At 34.1% G+C, this 19,492-nt stretch overlaps 1 protein-coding gene across 1 annotated transcript; it reads right to left on the bottom strand.

Annotated features, from left to right (window-relative positions):
* Window positions 1-1,512: 1,512 nt before the first annotated feature.
* Window positions 1,513-19,246, bottom strand: LOC140436296 (gustatory and odorant receptor 24-like). Its single transcript, XM_072525004.1, has 8 exons — window positions 19,112-19,246; window positions 14,968-15,260; window positions 14,070-14,222; window positions 12,097-12,321; window positions 7,403-7,795; window positions 5,019-5,090; window positions 4,358-4,447; window positions 1,513-1,936 (listed from the first exon to the last, which is right to left on the bottom strand). Exons 2-8 carry the CDS (start codon window positions 15,253-15,255, stop codon window positions 1,814-1,816), a joined length of 1,344 nt encoding a protein of 447 aa, XP_072381105.1. The 5' UTR covers window positions 15,256-15,260; window positions 19,112-19,246; the 3' UTR covers window positions 1,513-1,813.
* Window positions 19,247-19,492: the final 246 nt, after the last annotated feature.

Genomic DNA, 19,492 nt, shown 5'->3' on the forward strand with positions numbered 1-19,492 from the left:
TGAGTGCCTGACGACGCTGTATAACCTGTAGACAGAGAAACCTTTTTAGATCAAGACTTTGCAGCAAAATCGACTAATTAAACCAGTCCTAAATTTCAGACTAAACGAAGGAAAAAGTGTAGCAAGAGTCATAAAATGAAGGAGTGAAGATTGGTGATGGAACAGGCAACAAATAATGTCTGTAATCAGGAATGAAGAAGCAAAAGAATATCCGGAGATAAAAGCACTTTAATTTTCTACTAGCGAACCAACTCGACATCGAGTTTTTTAAATGAAATTTTTATTTTGCGAGAAAAATATACAATATATACAATGACCGGAAGTAAAAATATTTTTATCAAAAAATTGACTATACTATAAATGATAATTTCGTGAACTTACATTTTTGAACTCTACGTTGAATTCTCTATTGATTTGACTAATAAAAACGAAACCGAAAGTCGACCTCAAAACCGGAATGCAATTTTTAGTTCATCAAATGTCGACATGGATATCATTTAGCAGTTAATTTTGCATGCTGATCACGAATCCGGTGTCAGATTTGCTCTATCTTGACGTTTTATGCGCGTTTCGGGTCACTTCCGGTGTCGTATCGCAACCGGAAGTACATATTTAGATTCGTCTCGACGAGACCTTTCGATCCATATATATGTTACGAGCAAAGCCCGAAATTGGACAATCCTAACATTGTACACAAATTATTATCCACTTCTAGCATTGTACCCCCAAAATGTACAATGTCCGAAATAATCAAAATAATTGTCGAAACGCTCATCGGTTCGAATCGATTATTATTGACAAGCGACACACCAAATCAAAAATTGAAAAATCGAATCGAAGAAGAAATTGTTCTACAATAGAGATATTGTTAGTGAAACATTTCAAAGCTTCAAGAGATAGATACATCACTATAATATAGGGAAGATGTTTGTAAAACATCTTAGATTTTCAAGAGAGATGTATGATAATATAAAATAATTTAATTCTACGAATCCAAAAGTCAAAAACGCTGGTTAATTATGGATTTATAACCTCAATTGATGTTTGTTTGTCGTTAACAACAAATGGGGAATAATCGTAAAAATCGATATGAATCGATATCTGATATATTATATAGATATTAAACTTTGACGCATGGCTACTTATTGAAATTCGAACATTGTACAGCAATTCTTTTATACAAAGTCCGCCGATTATATATTTTGGAGATTGTACAGTAAAGGAGTACAATGCCAGAAGTGGACAAGATTTTTTGTACAATGCTAGGATTGTCCAATTTCGGACATTGCTCGTAACATATACATTATACATTGTGGGGTCTAAAACTTAAAGTAAATTTTAACTTCCGGTCATCTCAAAACCGAAAGTGAATTTTTGTACCAAAAGTATATCTTGACAATCTCATACGTAATACTAATAATATTCCGAAAAAATATTTTAATTATCTAATATGGTTTTTGAGTAAAGTGGTGGACAAGAAAAGGGCTTAGCGTTTTAGTATATAAGATTAGTCTTTGCCCTTGATTCATATGTTTAAAGTTAATTTAATTAATTAATATTTACGTTTTTTTTAGATATCGAAGGAATGCCTAAATTATTTGCTGCTGTAAACTGTTGTTGTAGCTAAAAAGAATTATCCACAAGTAAAAATCCACGGTTCCGACAGTAGTACTTAGTTTACGTTTAATATTTGATGTTTGTTTCAGAATTTCGACAGCAGCTTGCGATTGGAGAACTAAACATCGAATGTAATAAATTGTTTGTTCAATTATCTGGTGATAAAATGTTTTTTACAATGTTGTATTTATTTATACTAATGTGGTTGTTGCGGTAGTGCTCTATTCATCATTGTAGCATTCACAGGTCCTCCGTCCTCGGGGATGCTTATCTGGAATTGCAGTAGCACCACCAGGTACGTAACCATAGTGGCTATTAACTGTAAATAGAAATTTATTTGGGTTAACTTGCATAGAAAAGATAATTAGAATAGATACTGAAATTGTAATCATACTTTTGAGTTACGGTCGATTAAGTTTGTTCGTAATACTGTAGGAATAAAAAAATAAAAGAAGCTTATATACATAAAAACATAAAAATGCTTGTTCACTAAAAGTTACTTTAAAAGATTTGAACAATTTAAAGGATATAGTCAAATGTTTTCTATACAGTGTGTTTTAACCATAATCTCAGATATTTTTGTGAATGATTCGTCATTTAATTTTAAGACTAAAAGTGTCAATAAACGTATGTAATAATTGTTGTTAATATTAATACCCAGGAGGCGTATATTATTAAAGTAAACTGGATCTCAACATACTGTCAAGAAATCGAATAACTTCAAGAAATATTCAATCTGTTTAACACTTACAAGAAAGGCAGAAATCGCAGGCAGATACAGAAAGAAACAAGACAAAAGCTTAAGAAATAATTATAGACTAACTATCTAGTTAACTTTTTTAAAATAACTGCTTTCTGACTTACGAGCTGTATTAAATGCCACTCTGGCTTTTCGGATATACTCGTATTCATACGATTCCATTCATAAGTTGTTTAACACACTTTTAAAAAAATACCTGTTGAATTTTAGATCTTTTCATTTATAACCTTTGAAGTTTTCGCATGGTCTCGTCGGTAATATTACTCTGTCATTTACTGCTTATAATAAGATTATTAAAGAATGTTGCCTAAAGTTAAAAATAAACCATAGTAATGTCTATTATAGGGTAGCGGATGGATACTTCTAGGCGATCCCAGCAGGGGATAAATCTACTTCAGGAATAGCATACCTGCCCACGCGAGCTCATAGATTTCCCCAGCCTCCCATCCCCGGGAAAACCATATTCAAACCCAAAGCATTCCCATCTCCACCCTTTCCTCCAACTACTTCCAAACCAACTCGCCAACACGCACTAGCCAAGCGTGGAGTTTTAATGGCTTAAAACCCCAAAAGTTATTTTCCATGAAAGACCGAACGGCCCTCAGTCTCCGGCGGCTCCAACACCCCCAACCAAGGTAGCGGTTGAAACAGGATTGGAGCAGAGGGTGCTAAGAAATGCCGGAAAAAAATCAGGTTACTATAAAGAGCAACAAATGCATATTACTTCATACAATGTTAGAACTCTTATATCAGACCAGAAGATGATGGAACTGGAGGAAGAGCTGAAAAACATAAAATGGGACATCATCAGCCTCAGTAAAATAACAAAAAGAGGAAAAGCACAAATTACTCTTAAATCAGGACACGTGTTTCATTTTAGAGGTGAAGAAGACACTTCAAATGGTGGAGTAGGATGCATTATACATAGAAGCACACACAAAATATAGTTGAAATTATCAGCATAAGCCCCAGGATTGTATATCTCATCTTCAAACTAAATGCAAGATATAACCTTAAGGTAATCCAAACATATACTCCAACGACTACCCATTGGGATGAAGAAATTGAAAAATTTTATGAGGACCTAGAAACAGCGTAACATGCCACACCAGCATATTACACAATAATTATGGGCGATTTTAATGCGAAAATGGGGTTTAAACAAGATGAAAAAGTAGCAATGGGTAAGTATAGCTATGGCGAAAGAAATGTACGAGTGCAAAGATTGCTAAACTCCTTACACCAGGAAAATTTATTCATGATAAAATTTTTTTTCGATAAAAAGCCTCAGCGTAAGTGGACATGGATCAGCTCAGATGGCAGTGTCAAAAATGAAATAGATTATATCATAACAAACACAAAAGAAATAATCAAAGACATCGAAGTTTTTAACAAATTTTTAATAGGAAGCGCCCACAGATTAATCCGATCTAAGATATTATTAAATGTCAAATTGGAAAGAACAAAGATGATCCTGAAAACAAGAAAAAAGAAATGGATTCCCCCAAAAAACAACGAATTGTATGAAGATACACTAACCAGACATATACAAGACTTGCAAGACGAAATAGAAGATGTAGATCAAGCAAATGATGGCATAATGAAGGCTCTAAAAGATGCAGAAAGGGAGTGTTGCCCGATCATTCTGACTCATGAAGAAAAACTTAAAGCCAAAATAACAAAGAGCTAATAGGTAAAAGAAGACAGCTGGAGAAAAAATACGGCTCCAACTACACAACAATGAAGAAATTAAATAAAGATATCCACCGGTCAATCCGAAAAGACGCAAGAGAAAAGAATACAAGAGATTTAACTAGGATAATTCAAGAAAACAAAAGTTAAAAAGTTTTGAGGACAACGAATCATACATAAAAATACGAGAAACTATTGAAATATTTATGCAGTGCGGTATTGATAAAATATCCATGATATGCAGAAACAAATTGTGTAATATAAAAGCTTAAAAATTAGCACACTCACCGATTTAAACAAATTTCTGTTGACGTCAAAAAATCCTCCCAAACTCATGTCTGTGGGATTCATTTCTGTTGCTCTTAGAAACATATTTATCTAAAATGAAAAACATTTTTAAAATTAAATATGTACATGTTTTGGCGCTTAAACTCTGACAAAGCTGTCTCCTTTGAAAACCTCACTTTTTGGTCCAAATCTCTTCCCATGGAGCATTTTATTGAGATCTGCAAACAGGCAGTAGTCTGTGGTCATAAAATTTATTTCTTTAAACGCATCAATAATCTTCTTCTTCTTCTACATTCCATGGTTTGGTCATTTGTTGTCTCTTTCGGAATCAAACTACTTCCTTTCAGTGCCAATTTATAAACATTTACAGGATAAGATCCTTTTTAATTTTAATTTTTAATTTTTATTTTAAAATTGTTTGAAAAACGATTTCCGGATAAGAAATTGAAACGTCAAAACAAATCGTTTGCGTATATTTGCATATTTATTCCAGTAAAGAGAGTAAACCTAAAATAATCCATCCTATTTTACTTGATTTTCATCTCTCCATTACTCCTCCCCTTCACTCCATACTCAATACATCCTTATAATGACATATGTTGATTATATAGCAGCCCCTTATTGTTATCACATCAACTAAAAAAAATAATAATTACTTTACCTCTTGTTGTGCATCATCATTCATCCAGTTCAATTCTACGAGCAGCAACTTCTTCTGGAATTGCACTTTCACCTTAAAACAGAAAAAACTCAAATTGAACGTTAAAATTTGCTTTAATAATGAAAACAATATGAGGTGCTGTTGCGAGAAAAATCAGTTTTTATAGCGTTAAAAGATATAATATTATGCCCAAATAATAAAAATTTTCAGTCAAATTTTCCAAAAATTGACCTCAAACTCTATTCATTTGATGTATAATTTAACCAAAATATTAAGAAGAATCTAGTGGAATCTAAGAGGAGGTGGGGACGTGGATATGAAGCCACTTATGGGTCATTTCAAAAAGAAATTTTGTGAAGAGCTAGAAACCCAAATAGTTAGGCATTTAATAGATTTAGACAAGATGATGCCTATGAACAAAAAAGTGTTTATAAGATTTGCTTTTGAGTTAGCTGAGCACTTAAAACTTCCGCACCAATTTAATAAAGAAAAAAAGATTGCAGGAAATAAGTTTTATTATGAATTTTTAAGTCGCCATCTCCAATTTTAGTTGCGAAAGCCACAATCAACAAATATTCAAAGAGCTGTCGGTTTCAACAAACCAAAAGTGGACCTCTTCTTCAACAATTAACTGCGATGAAATGGGAGTTTCTGTGGTCCTTGATAATGCCTCAATAGGTCTGTCACAAAATGAAAACAAGCAGGTTAGTAAAATCAGAAGAGTTGAAGAAGGATGGTCCGAAAGGTAATATTTTTGCTTGTAAACAAAGGGAGTGGATCATTGCCAATTCATTTTCGAGTGAATCCCACTAAAGGAAAGTCCGGCTGAATACTTGATGGTCACAGTTCTCACAAGGAACTACAAGTAATTATATATGCGACCATAATGTTCATATGATAAGTCTACTCCCTGACACCACCTATAAACTTCAGCCTCTTGACCGAGCAATAATGAGACCGTTCAAGGCTGCCTACAATAAGGCTTGTGCAAAGGCGATGAACCAATATTGCCTGCTTAAAATAACCCAAAGAGACATTTCTGGATTGGTTAAAACATCTTTCAACGCTATTTGTAAGATGGAACTTGCAAAGTGTGGATTTGCCTGTACTGGTTTGTACCCATTGCAGAAGACCATTTTTACAGATCTAGACTATCTTGCTGCAGCTCACTTTTCTGAAGACAATAAACCTTGTGACACAGTACCTTGCACAACAACGCCTTCATCTGGACCACCACTGGCTGTAACAGACAGCTTTATCAGGCAGCTTTATCTAACTCTTCTAAAAAACCAATAAAATCGTTCTCTACAGTTGCAGTATTTTCGCCCTGTACATCTTCAGCATCAAGTAGCACTACTGTGACAGTTCTACCTGGAGCTACTGCCAGCACTTGCATAAGCCTTCCTTATTTCAAATTGTGATAGAAAAGTTTCACCTCAAAATGGTAAGATTTTGACTGTATCTCTTTATGAATTTATGTTGGAGAATAGGTTTAAGGATTCACAAGAGAAGATAAAAAAGGCAGCAGAGAAAAAGGAAAAGAAAATGCAACCAGCCAGAAAAAAACAAACCAAACAGCTTGAACTAAGAAAAAAATAAACAAAGAGTCTTGATGTGAATAGACTCGAATTTTCACGTTAACGATACCAAGTAGTGGAAGGTTAGAAATGAATACTAAAGAAGAAGAAACTACCGAGTGCCTCGTCTGCGGAAGAACTACAAATGAAGATTGGGTATAGTGCATTACATGCAATGGGTAGGCTCACGTATCGTGCCCGGAATAAGAAAATCTACTTTTTTTTAAATAAACATGTTTACTTTTAAAATATCACATTTTTATTTCTTAATATGTGTTTCCAAAAAAAAATATTTTCAAAAAGCTTTAGGTATTCGGTACTGGGTAAGTCTCTCCTCCTACTATTATCAAAATATATGTTAGTTTTATCTGCTTCAGTTGAGTTGTGCCTGTGGCGCAATTTTTTCCGTTGTACCTTTGCTATTTCTTGTTGTCATATTTCTATTAGCGTTCTGTTGATTTCTAGTTCATTGCCTGTTTTTTTGTTGCGTCTTAAACAATTTTTTTATATCCAGTTTGGATTTTCGTACTGGTCTTCGTTTTTGTTTCGTTTTGTTTTCGACGATTGAATATTTAAACCTTCAGCGTATGAATAAGCGTTATAAAATATGCAGCTTTGTTTTATTTCTTATATGTACATATTAGAGGTTAATTTTAGACGGGCTCATATAGAATAGAATGTTTACATCTACATACAAAAATTAAATATAAAATAAAAATTAAACATGAAAAGAGACAAAAATAAAAGTTACGATATGTTAAAAAGTAATAAATCCAGTATATTTCCTTATCTTTACTTTGTACTTACACAATTGGATGCATAATGCGCTTCATCGCTAATCAACAACAGCATCATAGCAGCAAAGAAAGCTGTAATCGCCAATCCAATATCTTTGACCCCCAGGCCTTCCTGAATCTGAGACATTAAACCATAAATAGTCAAAGTAATAATCAAGAACAAATATAAACACAAAAACGTTAATGTAAAGCTGAAAGCATTGCCAATATCTCTTACTATCCTGCTCAGCAACATCCACAGAGATCTAAATTCGGCAACTTTATTAGCTGGTCCAATGTTCTTGAGCACTTCTTGAAAGTCATCAGCGACTGTGAGGGCCATGCTGCCTACCAAATCACAGAGCATGTACCAAAGACCACCGATCATGTAGGTAACAACGTTAATGTAACAGTAAGGAATCACCTGAAATAGAAACAGCGTATAGTTAAACTCAAACTAAATTAGTTGAAGCAAAAAGTAAAAATCCGAAGATTTCTGCTTATTCAAAACCAGAATTCAAATTTTTATTTACACATGTGCCTTCTACAATATACAAAGCAAGCAGATGATTAATGGACCAACATAAGAAATCTAAAATTGCATTCCAAATCATATCGATTCATCTAAGAAAAGGACCTTTCATGAACTTGCTTCTAATACTCAAAATTAATATACAAGTAAGTAAAGAAAAGGCAGTTAAGATTTGATTTCTCTATACACAATACATTTTCTCCTTTTCCATATTTTCTGTGTCCATATCACCATTCAATTCAATATTAAATTTATTTCCACCTTTTAAATGGAAGTGCCCAATCTTCTAATAATATTCTTCAATTTTATAGTTTATTCGTCTTCCGGGTTTGGACCGTGTCATTTGTGAGTGACCCAAAAGTGGGTTCATCTCAAGAGCATCAAAGATGCATTCGATCAAGTCTTTTCTCCCATTCTGCAGTTGCAGAACACTGCCAAGAAACCGGTCATTCCATATTGTTCGAAAAAACCCATATTATTTCTAAGAGCCCCTTCTTTTATTCCAGGAAAATCCGCGAATCTCTAGAGATCCGAAAAAATCCACATAATATCAATCGAGAGGAAGGATACTACTTGTCTCCCATCTGGAATCTCAGTCTAGAGCCGCCGTCCGGTCCCGCTACCACGATGCAGCCACATGATTGGCCAGCGCGCGCTTCTTGACGTTCGCGCCACGGAGTGTGCCGATACGTCCCGACACGACAGGTCACCGCGACTATAAATAGAGCGGTAGCGGAAGCGGAGTAATCGTCGGATTCACTCCCCGCCTCTCGACGCGTTAGTGTTCTGAGCTGTTGGACGTGAATCCCTGTCCTGACATTTGGTTTTCACCTCTGGCTGCGTTAAGTAGTTGAGTTACTGTGACCAAATGCCCATCTTGGTAGTTAGTATTCGCCTCTGGTTGCGTTGAGTAACTGAGTTACCGTTGCTAACTACCCATCTTCCTGTCTTTTGTTTTCTTTTTTTGTTCTCCTGAAGAAGCTACATACAATTGTAGCGAAACGTCAGAGATGAACCCACTTTTGGGTCACTCACAAATGACACGGTGCAAACCCGGAAGACGAATAAACTATAATTCTGACTCTGGCCATGGAAGCCTACGATTTCATTTCTTCAATTTTGATCACTTTGCGATTCTTTTCTGTCAGTTTTCTTTTGGTAATATTACAGACTTTTTTTAATTACCTCAATTATCTTCTTATCGAATTTGTATGTATTTGCACGCCTTATGCTTAGTTTTAATTGTCCCCAAATTAACTCTATAGGATTGAAAAATAGGGGGGAAGTCCCAACACAGTGTGTTCATGTTTTTCGGTAATACTCATTAGGGCGTATAATTTGTTAAATTGCTTTGTGTGTAGAAATTCAATAAGTTGTTTTTTTTTTTGTATTAAAATATTCAAAATACAGATCATTTTCCATCAAAATATTGTGCAGTTCAGCTTACTTTGAAGATGTGTTTGGTATCTTAGTGAGCTGTCGAGTATGGTAGGAAGCGTTATCAAGCACTGTTACACTATTTGGTTCCAAGTTTAGGATCAGTAAGTTTTCAAACCAATCTTTATAAATCTCAGCTTCCATGCCGTTGTGGTAGTCGACGTTACAATCCCGTATTTTCTTCTCAAATAATTCGGAACCCATCCCTCACTTCCACCGCAATGTACAATAATTAGCCGCGATCCTTTATTTGCAGGCATTTTTTATATAAACCATCACTCTATACTCTACTAACGAACTGCTTCCCAATCATAAAACGCTTATCTTACTAAAACGGCATCCAGTCGGTTGTAAATAAGAAGGACAACATCAAACGTTGCTGCATTTAAAGCGTTCTACAACATATATTACCGCGACTATACTAGTATATATCTTCTTTCCGGACAGAGTATCTACACCTCCATTCGTGTGTCATACTATCTCTGCAAGTTTCATATACAACTTAAAGGATTTTGTAACGGGATTTAATTAGGCATTCAAAAATCAGATTAAGTAACTCAATTCAGTTTAAAATTTAAAATCCTTTCAATAATATTATTCATTGCTTATTGCTAAATGCAATTGTTTGTTTATGATATTGAAAATATCGGTGTAACTAGAACACGAGCTGACCTAGTGAAATTTGCAATGTAATCAAAAGTTTATTAAAGAATGTGTACAAATTATATTAGTAAAATATTATTATAAAAACAACACGTCAGTTAAATAGTTGGAAAATAACGGGAGTAGATCATTATTATTAAGAATTAAGAGTGAACAGTCGAAGCTAGTGTCCGTCATCCGTCAACTGGGTACTCTCTCTATTATTGTACTTAGAGAACCAATAAAGTAATTATGAGTATCCAGTGAGTTCGAATTAATCAACCCCATGCAGGGGGCAAACTACCCCTAAAGTTCTACTATATGGAACTCTTGATGGAAGCAATCCCATAAACATTATAAGAATATACGACATTATTATAATTTTGCGTTCTCACACTAGTTGTTTATTAATTTCTTTTTTATGTGTCCATGTTTCGCTTCTACACATAACTGTTAGTGGTATTTTGGTCGTATAGATTTTTATTTTAGTATTTCGTGAGAGAAGCTTTGATTCCATTAGATGTAAAAAGATCTGATTTCATACTTTCGCAATTGTTTGTTCTTCTTGGGCTCCATATACGTGATGTTTCATGTCTTTGGTAAATCAATAGATTCTTTTGTATTTTCTATTTTGATAACAATAGTTTTTATGCTTCTTTTCTTAGATATTTCTTGTATCTTTGTATTACTGGTTGAGGTCTTTCTATACCATGCTGTCAGGTTAGCAAGCCAGGATATTGTCCCAAGTACTGCAACTTACAGCTCTACACGATGTTAACCAAATCCGCGGTTGTGTTCATCCTCCATAGTACCTCCTTATTGGTGACTTTTGTCTGTCCAAGGTATCTTCAGGATCCTTTTGTATAACCATAGCTCAAAAGCCTGAAGTTTTGATAGAGTTTCCGCCTTCAATGTCCACGTTTCTAGTCCGTACAGAAGCACTGATTACACGTAACATTTAAGGAGCCCTATTTTTGTTTCTAGGGTGAAGTCATGGCTGTTGAACACAGAGCTCATGGTTTTGCTGGTGTTTATATCCAGTCCATATGTTCTACTTGTTTTTGTTATTTTGTTTATTAAGTTTACCGCAGGTTATTGAGCTCTGCATCTATTCGGAGTACTGCTGATTGATTAAAATACATATTATTTTTGGGTCTCTTCCATCAATCTCTGTTCTCTTCAACACTTCCATCATTTGTTTATGCCTGACTCTATCGAAAGCCTTCTTGTAGTCAAGAAGTATCACGAATACTTGATCTCCAAGTATTCTTCCCATACTTTCTTTTTATCTTCTTTGGTTATGGCAAGATTGTCTTCATCATCTGTTATTTTTTCGCTGTTAGGTTTTCGGAACTTTTCAGCTATTTCCTTCACCTTTAGATGGACATTGAAGTTGTCATAGACTCTGATACTCGTCTATTTCTTGACATTGTTCTGTTTTTTGTTTTTCTTTGGCTTCTCTTATCTTTCTTCTGACGATGGTCTGTATTCTCTTATATACTTGGAGATTTACTTTGTTATTTTTTTTTTATCCAAGTTCAAGTATTTCATCGGTCATCCACGATTTCCGTTTCTCTGTATCTTTCTTCGGGTGTTGTTCTTTTTATTTCTCTCATTGTTTCTTGTATGATGGTCAGACTTTTCTCTATAGTTTCTGCATTTCTGCATTTTAGCACCTTTGTATTGAGGTTTTCACTTACCTTCAGTCGAATATTGGGATCTTTCAGTTTTCTAACATCATACTTCTTCATTGACTTAGTCATAACCTTCTTCATTCTGACTTTGAACTTACCTATAACTGGTATATGATCAGAATTTATGTCTGCTCCCGGGTATGTTTTGACAGATGTACAGCTGTTCCTATACCTCTTATTTACTAGCATGTAATCAATCTGATTTCTTACAATCCTTCCCACATAATTCTGTGGAGCTTTTTAATACAATTTCCTTGAGTGTAGCTCAAACCAGGTGTTCATTATTACTAGTTGATTTGCTTCCGCAAAAATCCGCTTTTTTCAGCTTTTCGCTTCTTAACAAGTAAATGAGTGGATTGCAAGTGTAAATTCTCTACTGTTTTATTGTAAAAAAACTAGACCTACGAAAAACATATTTACCTGTAGCAATTTAAAGTGGACCATGGTCACATGAGTCACAACCATAGTAGAACAAGCCAAAATCGGCAAACCGATAGTCACAACAATAGGTTTATTGCCGAGAAAATGCTGGAACTTCTTCTTAGTGATTTTGTTATACATGTTCTCAAACACGACAAAGTTCGTCAAAACTCTGGACAATTTTTTGGCTTCACTCCAAGTTATAGGACTTAAAAATATTGGGACCTTAAATAATAATATACATATAAAAATATAACATATTCTTTTAAAGCGAGAAAGTCAATTTATTACATATAAAAGTGGAAAAAATCACTCCCAAATAACTTATTTTGGGAGTAAGTGTGTTTCTATTTGATTCATTTAGAACTAAATCTATATCTAATGATGCCAAAAGGTTGAAATACGTATTATACAGTGGTAAATAGACGAGATATAAATATTCTTGTTCGTATATTATTTGCAGATTATTTCATGGAAAGGAAAAAAAGATATACGTGAATATAAGGACTGCAAAGTAATAGTACCTACAGCAAAAGCGTATACAAAATATGATCAACTTGATATCAAGGAGGGTTAAACAAAGATATTTATAAACTAGACACACATCTTCTTCTTCTTGTAGTTCCGACTCCTTTGGGTTATTCAATCAACGATAGTAGCTATTCTGTAGGTATCTCGCCAGATTTGTATATGTTGTTTAAGAGGATAGTTATTTCGCTTAAATTGTCCGCATCTATAAGTTTAATCAGTTCGATGTGAACTTTATATGGCCCAAATATAGCCTTTTTATAGCCTGTTGGACTTCAGATTTTAATATTATTGGAACTTCCTCACTACCAACATGTATTGGTTCCGTTCTTGTGTCTATTCAAAGATCTTCAATATATTTATATCTTGTTTTATTTCAATTGGATCAATAATAGGTTTATTGTTTTTGTCTATTAATTGGTTAGTTGTGTTTGTTCGTGATTTTCCAGATAATTCTCTGACTTTGTTATGTAAATTATAATGATCATGATTTTTCTGCAGTTCTTCCATTTCAATGAAGGTTTCCATCTTCCACTTTTCTTTGGCCTATTTGCCAATATATATATATATTTTATTTTGTTCCTTATTAATTTATGTTTTTTTCTGTATTTATCTGGGATTTTGTATCTATATTTTCTTCTTTGTTCCATGATTTCCAGTATTTCTTAAGTTATCCAAGGTTTTTGGATTTCTTCTTTCTTTTGTAGAGTTTCGTTCTGTGTCTCTATAAAAGAATCTTTGATTTTACTCCACACAATGTTCACATTCTCAGTATTTTTCATTTCTTATGTTAATCTTTTCATTTCTTGATTTATACAAGTTGAGACCTCAGCACGTATTTCGTTTATCTTAAGCAAATAAGTACCCACCTTAGAACTTTTGGATTTTATTATCTTTTTTACTCTTAGTTTTATTTTTGAGACAAGGAGGTTACGATCTGATAAAAAATCTGCTCCAAGGTAAGTGTTACCGCTTACAATGTAATTTCTAAATCTTAGATTGGTTAGTATAAAGTTGATCTGATTTCTAATGCAATTTTGTTTATTATACTGTGATGACCTCCGGGTATACTGGCTACAGGGTGGTAATCGAAACCATATGCTCATAATCGCCAGGTTTTCTTGTTGACAAAATTGAGCAAATCTGTCGCCTCTGGCATTTCTTGTTCCTAAACCATAATCACCTATTATATTGTCCACTCGGCCTTTTCCTATCTTTACTTCTAAATGGCCCATTATTATTGTAATTTCTTCCTTTCTGGTGTATTGTAAAAGTTGTTTGACAGCCACACATAAAGGAAATAAAGTAAAAAATTTTAATCAGATTAGATGTATCCGAAATGAAAATAATAAAAGCCAAATTCAAGTTATACATAATTAAAACATCAAAGTTGTAGAAAAAATATAATGTGCAGTAGTGGGCGAATATACTTTTGTTATTCTTACCAAGTAGACTGAAAATAAGTAATCAATTACAGCTTCTTCAAAGCGGCCTTCTGCTGATCGTACCATTTCCAGCTTGTCCCATTTTATATAACCTATGTACCCTAATATTATTAAGAAAACTACTACCGAATATATCATCCATTGTAAAGTAACCTAAAACATGCTTTATCATTAGAAACTGATATACATTATTTTTGGAAGCATAGCTTTCTTATCGTGGCCTACAAACAGAGCGACGGATTACGCAGAGGTATGATTTAAAAAGACGAACGAGTGAAACCACTGTAACGATAGATCGCGCAAAGCTCGGATTAAATGTATATAGATATATTCATTATATATACTGCGCTCTAATACGCCTGTGTATCAGTCCCCTCATCTCCCACTCAGTCTCTTTCATTCCATCTCTCTTTCATGCTCACGTACTACGAGGAGTAGTAGACGCAGTCCTATGCGTGTTTTTTGCTAGATGTTGCCGATAAGTGCTCCCTGAAATCATGGTAAATAATAATAGTGATACTGATGTATCTAATCAAGAGAAAAATGTTAAGTGTAAGTTAAAAGTACTAGTTAAAACAATACTATAATACTAGCAGCTACGACGCACGTCATAAAAAAGCTATGCTTCTCCCTCACGGTTACTTCCGGAGTGCCACATCCCGTCTTTAAAGTATTTAATTGTAATATTACACAGGACCTTCTTGTGCATTTACATTTTGTTCCCAACATTTTTTAATGTTAACTCAGAACATTTATTTGTAAAAGCCTTGTAAAAGGGACGGCCATATAGAATAAAAATCAATGGGTAACGACTTAATGTAATTAGATATGCGCACGATACAGTAATTCTCAGAAAAATTTATAATTTCTAATATAATCGTTAATTAAAACCTCTTACCTGAAACACCATATCTAATTGAGCGATAGGAGATATACCCGCAATCTTCATAAACATCAAAAGGGGCCTTAAGCTGTCAAAAACTACGCTACTACTACCGCTTTTGCTTTGAAAAGCTTTTATGGGTAGATGGTGTCCAGGTCCTGGACCTTGTGGTTGAAAAGGAGCTACTTTAGTGACAGGATTTTGCTCCGGGTTCTGGTAATAAGGCAGAGTGCCTTCCAAATAGACGCTCCGTTTTCTTTCTGACGTTGGATCTTCTATGATGTTGATGTTTGGCCCAAACATGGTGCCTGAAACTACCAATATAAACAGAAAGCTAACAGATACAAAAGAAAGAAAATCGTCACTTTGTGTTATCATTTTTGACTTGAATTTTAAGTACCTTAGAGGCATATTGATTTTCTAAGAGTTTCTTTCTTTTTATCAATAGACAAGTCATTTAAAACTAAAAAAAAAGGAAAAATGTAAATCATAATATCACTGGAATGAAGAATTGTTGAGAAGCAGTACTTGAATGAGAGTACTGAGAAGAATTACAGGAAATACGCTGAGAGATCGAAAGAGAAGTGAACACATTTGAAGAAAATGTAACGTATAGTGTATAAATGAATGGACACAAAATAGAAAAAAAGAATGGAATAACCACATAAGCAGAGTGGAGGAGATCTGGGTCATCAAAATAGCAAGAGATAAGTCACCACTTGGCAGAAGTATCGGACGACCGTGTAAAAGATGGAGTGACAACCTTCCAATGAACAAGCAGAATTGCTTATAAAGAGGGAGAAGAAGAAGAACTTTTCTTTTTCGTGCACCAGGATTTGAGCTAAATCCCAAAGCAATTAACCAAAAAAGGGATAGTCTACCCACGTGGTGGTCCACAACAGACCAAATATCCATAATCATAATCATACAATACATAAAAGAGGCGCTTGAGAAATTGGGAAGTATCAAAATATTTTTCGTGCAAAAGGAAAAGAACAACTTGATGCTGATGTGTAGCTGCTTACAAAATAAATTCAAGAAACTGCATTTTAATCATACTCCAATAAGTTTGAACAAAGAAAAGAAAGAAATTATGCAAAAGAAATATAGATAATTATATTATTACCAATTTTGGAACAATACAAAATTAAGGTGTGGGACGCAACAAACCAGATAACTGCCTGATAAAACCGAATTAAATAATGCAATACAAAAACTTAAAAAAAGACTTAAAAAAAAAGATTATAACTGAATTCTCTGGAGTCTCTCCAAGTAAGTTAACAAGTGACAAAACAACCGAAAATTCGCTGAATAAAGTACATAAGAATCTTGAAAGATCATGATAACTTCCCAATAAGAAAAGCAGATAGTAGCTGGGCCAGAAGTATAGAACGAAAAGCTGAAAATTTTAAAGAATATGTATCTGGAAAGCACATTTCAGGCTTTAGGAATCAATGAGGCAATCTAGACGCATGAAATAACCAAAGATGAAATGAAAATTAAATGTTTAACCTCAAAAGAAATCCTCGAAACAGGATGGATACTATGAAGACGACGACGGCAAGGAATAACGACAAGCGAAAAATATCCGAAACTCAAATGAGAATTACTACATGGAATATCAGATCGCTCAATTCAAGGGACAAGTAAATAACCTAAGTGCTGAAAGAGAAACAAATAGACATTTGCGCTCTACAGGAAACAAAAAAGAAAGAAAAAGGACATTCAAAATTAGGTGCATACATACTTATCTACAAGCTGTACATTGGAGTAGCAAAAGAAAACAGAGCCAAAAAAGGTGTAGCCTTAATTTAACATGGCCCTCTTCATGGCCCGTTGAGTTACTCTTAATTGTTCTGCCATTTTTCTTGTTATTGCCATAGTTTCCAATCCATAAGTTGCAACTGGTAGTATACAAGTGTCATAGGTTTTTCGTTTTAAGTGTATTGGGATTTTTCTGTCTTTTAAAATAAAGCTCAACTTCCCAAAAGCAGCCCATGATAATTGTGTCCTTCTTTTCATTTCTAGGGTTTGATTTTCCTTTTCGTTTTTAATTGCATGTCCTAGATATATATATATATATATATATATATATATATATATATATATATATATATATATATATATATATATATATATATATATATATATTGTTCTACCTTTTCTACATTGATGTTATCTATCGTGATGTTTTCTAGGCTGTTGCTTAATATCTTTGTTTTGTCGAGATTCATTTTTAATCCTATTTGATTCGATTTGTGATTTAAATCTTGTAGCATTGATTTTAGTTCATGGATATCTGTGCTTATTAGTACTATGTCGTCTGCGAAACGCAAATGGTTAAGATATACTCCATCTATTTTTAATCCCTTTTCGACCCAATTTAGTTTTTTGAAGACATTTTCTAATGCCAAAGTAAATAACTTGGGTGAGATGGTCTCACCCTGTCTCACGCCTTTGCCAAGGTCTATTTTCATAGTTTCCAGATCATCATCTATTTTTACGTGAAAAGTAGCATCATCGTATATATTCTTAAGGAGGGCAGCATATCTTGAATCTACTCTGGCGTCGTCCAATGCTGTTAAGAAAGCCCATTTCTCGATACTGTCGAATGCTTTGTGATAATCGACAAATGCCAGATGTAGTGGTATGTTGTACTCTATTGTTTTTTCAATAACTGTCCGGATTGTTTGCAAGTGATCGATAGTGCTAAAACCCTTACGAAAGCCTGCTTGCTCCACCGGTTGGTATGCATCTAGCTTAGCTGTCAATCTATTTGTTATTATTCGGGTTAGTAGTTTGTAAAGGTGTGACAACAAGCTTATTGGTCGGTATGTTTCTATATTTGCGGCGTCCCCTTTTTTATAGATTAGAATGACTTCCGCATTTTTCCATGCTTTTGGTATTTATCCTTCCAATAGGCATTTATTCAGTAATGCTCTCATTGCCTCTTCTAATGCAGTGCCTCCCATTTTTAGCATCTCTGAAGTAATTTTATCTTCTCCTGGTGTTTTCCCATTTTTCATTTGTTTTAGGGCGGCTCTAATTTCTGATGTTATTATTTCAGGGAGATCCTCTGAGCCCACATTTAAGATATGTTTTGTTGGTATACCGGGGTTCGGAATAGTAGAAGTATACAGCTTCTCGTAAAATTTTCGGATTTCTCTAACGATCTCTTCCTTATGCGAGCACAATGTTCCACGGTCGTCTTTTATCTTATCAACATCTTATCAACACAAATATGTAGTCAATAACATCCGTGGACAAAGATCTGTTATAGATTATGTTATAATCAACATCATCACCGTTCATCAAAAATAATCGACGTAAGATGCCTCAACGCAGCTGATGTACGTAACGACCATAGCTTATAACAATATTATAGTATAATTTGTTTGCCGAATATTATATAGATTTCTTTATTAACTCAGTAGACGGGATCGGTAAATACACATCAAAGGTTGAATTTCTGGTGGAGTAGTCATGATTAGGTCTTGCTGGAAAAACATGTAGGTGTTTACGAATATTCGGCAACGTACTTTTTGAGAGACTTAAACTGTTTATAAAGGACATTATTTGACATTACCAATGTGGATTCACTGCCGGAAAGTCAACTGTATACCAAGTAAATGCCCAAAAATGGATTATTAATGGAGTGTCAGAAGATGCAGGGAACTTGCTAGGAATCGTTGAGAGTAGTGAGTTCTCTGCGAGCAAGGTCCACAAAGGATTGTCGAGCTAATTATGATGATGAAGAATAAAAAAAGCATTGATAAGGAAAAATCGTTAGAATAAGAGGGTTAAGGATATAATAACCAGATGTACTAGTAGAAAAACAACGCTTGGGTCAACGTGTGAATATCGAGGCAATCCAACTCTTTTTTTATAATTTTTTAGATACATATACGCAAATGACAAATATATAAATAATAAAGAAGCTAATACTTAAAAAAGTCTGAACATGCACTTAATATAAAAATATTGTGACTGATGAATATCATCAGATGAAAATGACACGTTACATGAATCACAAAATAAATAAAATGTTCCTGGAATACACAGGAAAATGTAGATTCATAGTATGCCAATTCTTATATCAAGTTAAGAAGTAAGAAAAATAAAAAAAAATAATATCATTAAGTCAAGACTATTTACTCACAAACTTTTAGAAAACTGCTTTAAAGATGTTTTTTCTATTTAGTTCTTCTTGGTAAGTACCGTTTCGAAGCTTTTATACGATATAAGATAGACTGAACTTTTCTAACGAACTTTCTTATTTTCACTACGACCATCTCCAAACTAATCCAACAACAAACTGAACTTATTGTTAAGAACAGAAGCTCATATGCTTTTCTAGAAACATGAGGCTCTGAATTTTTAAGTGACCTACGACTCTTAGAGGTCAAGCCATAGACGGGTTACTGGTAAATTTAAAAAAGAAGGGTTTGGGTATATTATTAGTACTCAAAGCGTGTTTATATGGGATTCTTCTTCTTGATGTGCCTATCCGTTACGAATGTTGGCGATCATCATTGCAATC

Source organism: Diabrotica undecimpunctata, chromosome 3, assembly GCF_040954645.1.
Source record: "Diabrotica undecimpunctata isolate CICGRU chromosome 3, icDiaUnde3, whole genome shotgun sequence".
Classification (NCBI taxonomy): Eukaryota; Metazoa; Arthropoda; class Insecta; order Coleoptera; family Chrysomelidae; genus Diabrotica; species Diabrotica undecimpunctata.

Bases quoted from the DNA above. Each gene is read 5' to 3' on its own strand.
- LOC140436296 (XM_072525004.1), bottom strand. From the start codon at position 15,255: ATGTTTGGGCCAAACATCAACATCATAGAAGATCCAACGTCAGAAAGA. The intron at 7,796-12,096 runs GTAAATATGTTT...TTTCTATTTCAG, and splicing joins TCCACTTTAAATTGCTACAG to GTGATTCCTTACTGTTACAT. The intron at 1,937-4,357 runs GTGAGTGTGCTA...TTCTATTTACAG, and splicing joins ACAGAAATTTGTTTAAATCG to TTAATAGCCACTATGGTTAC.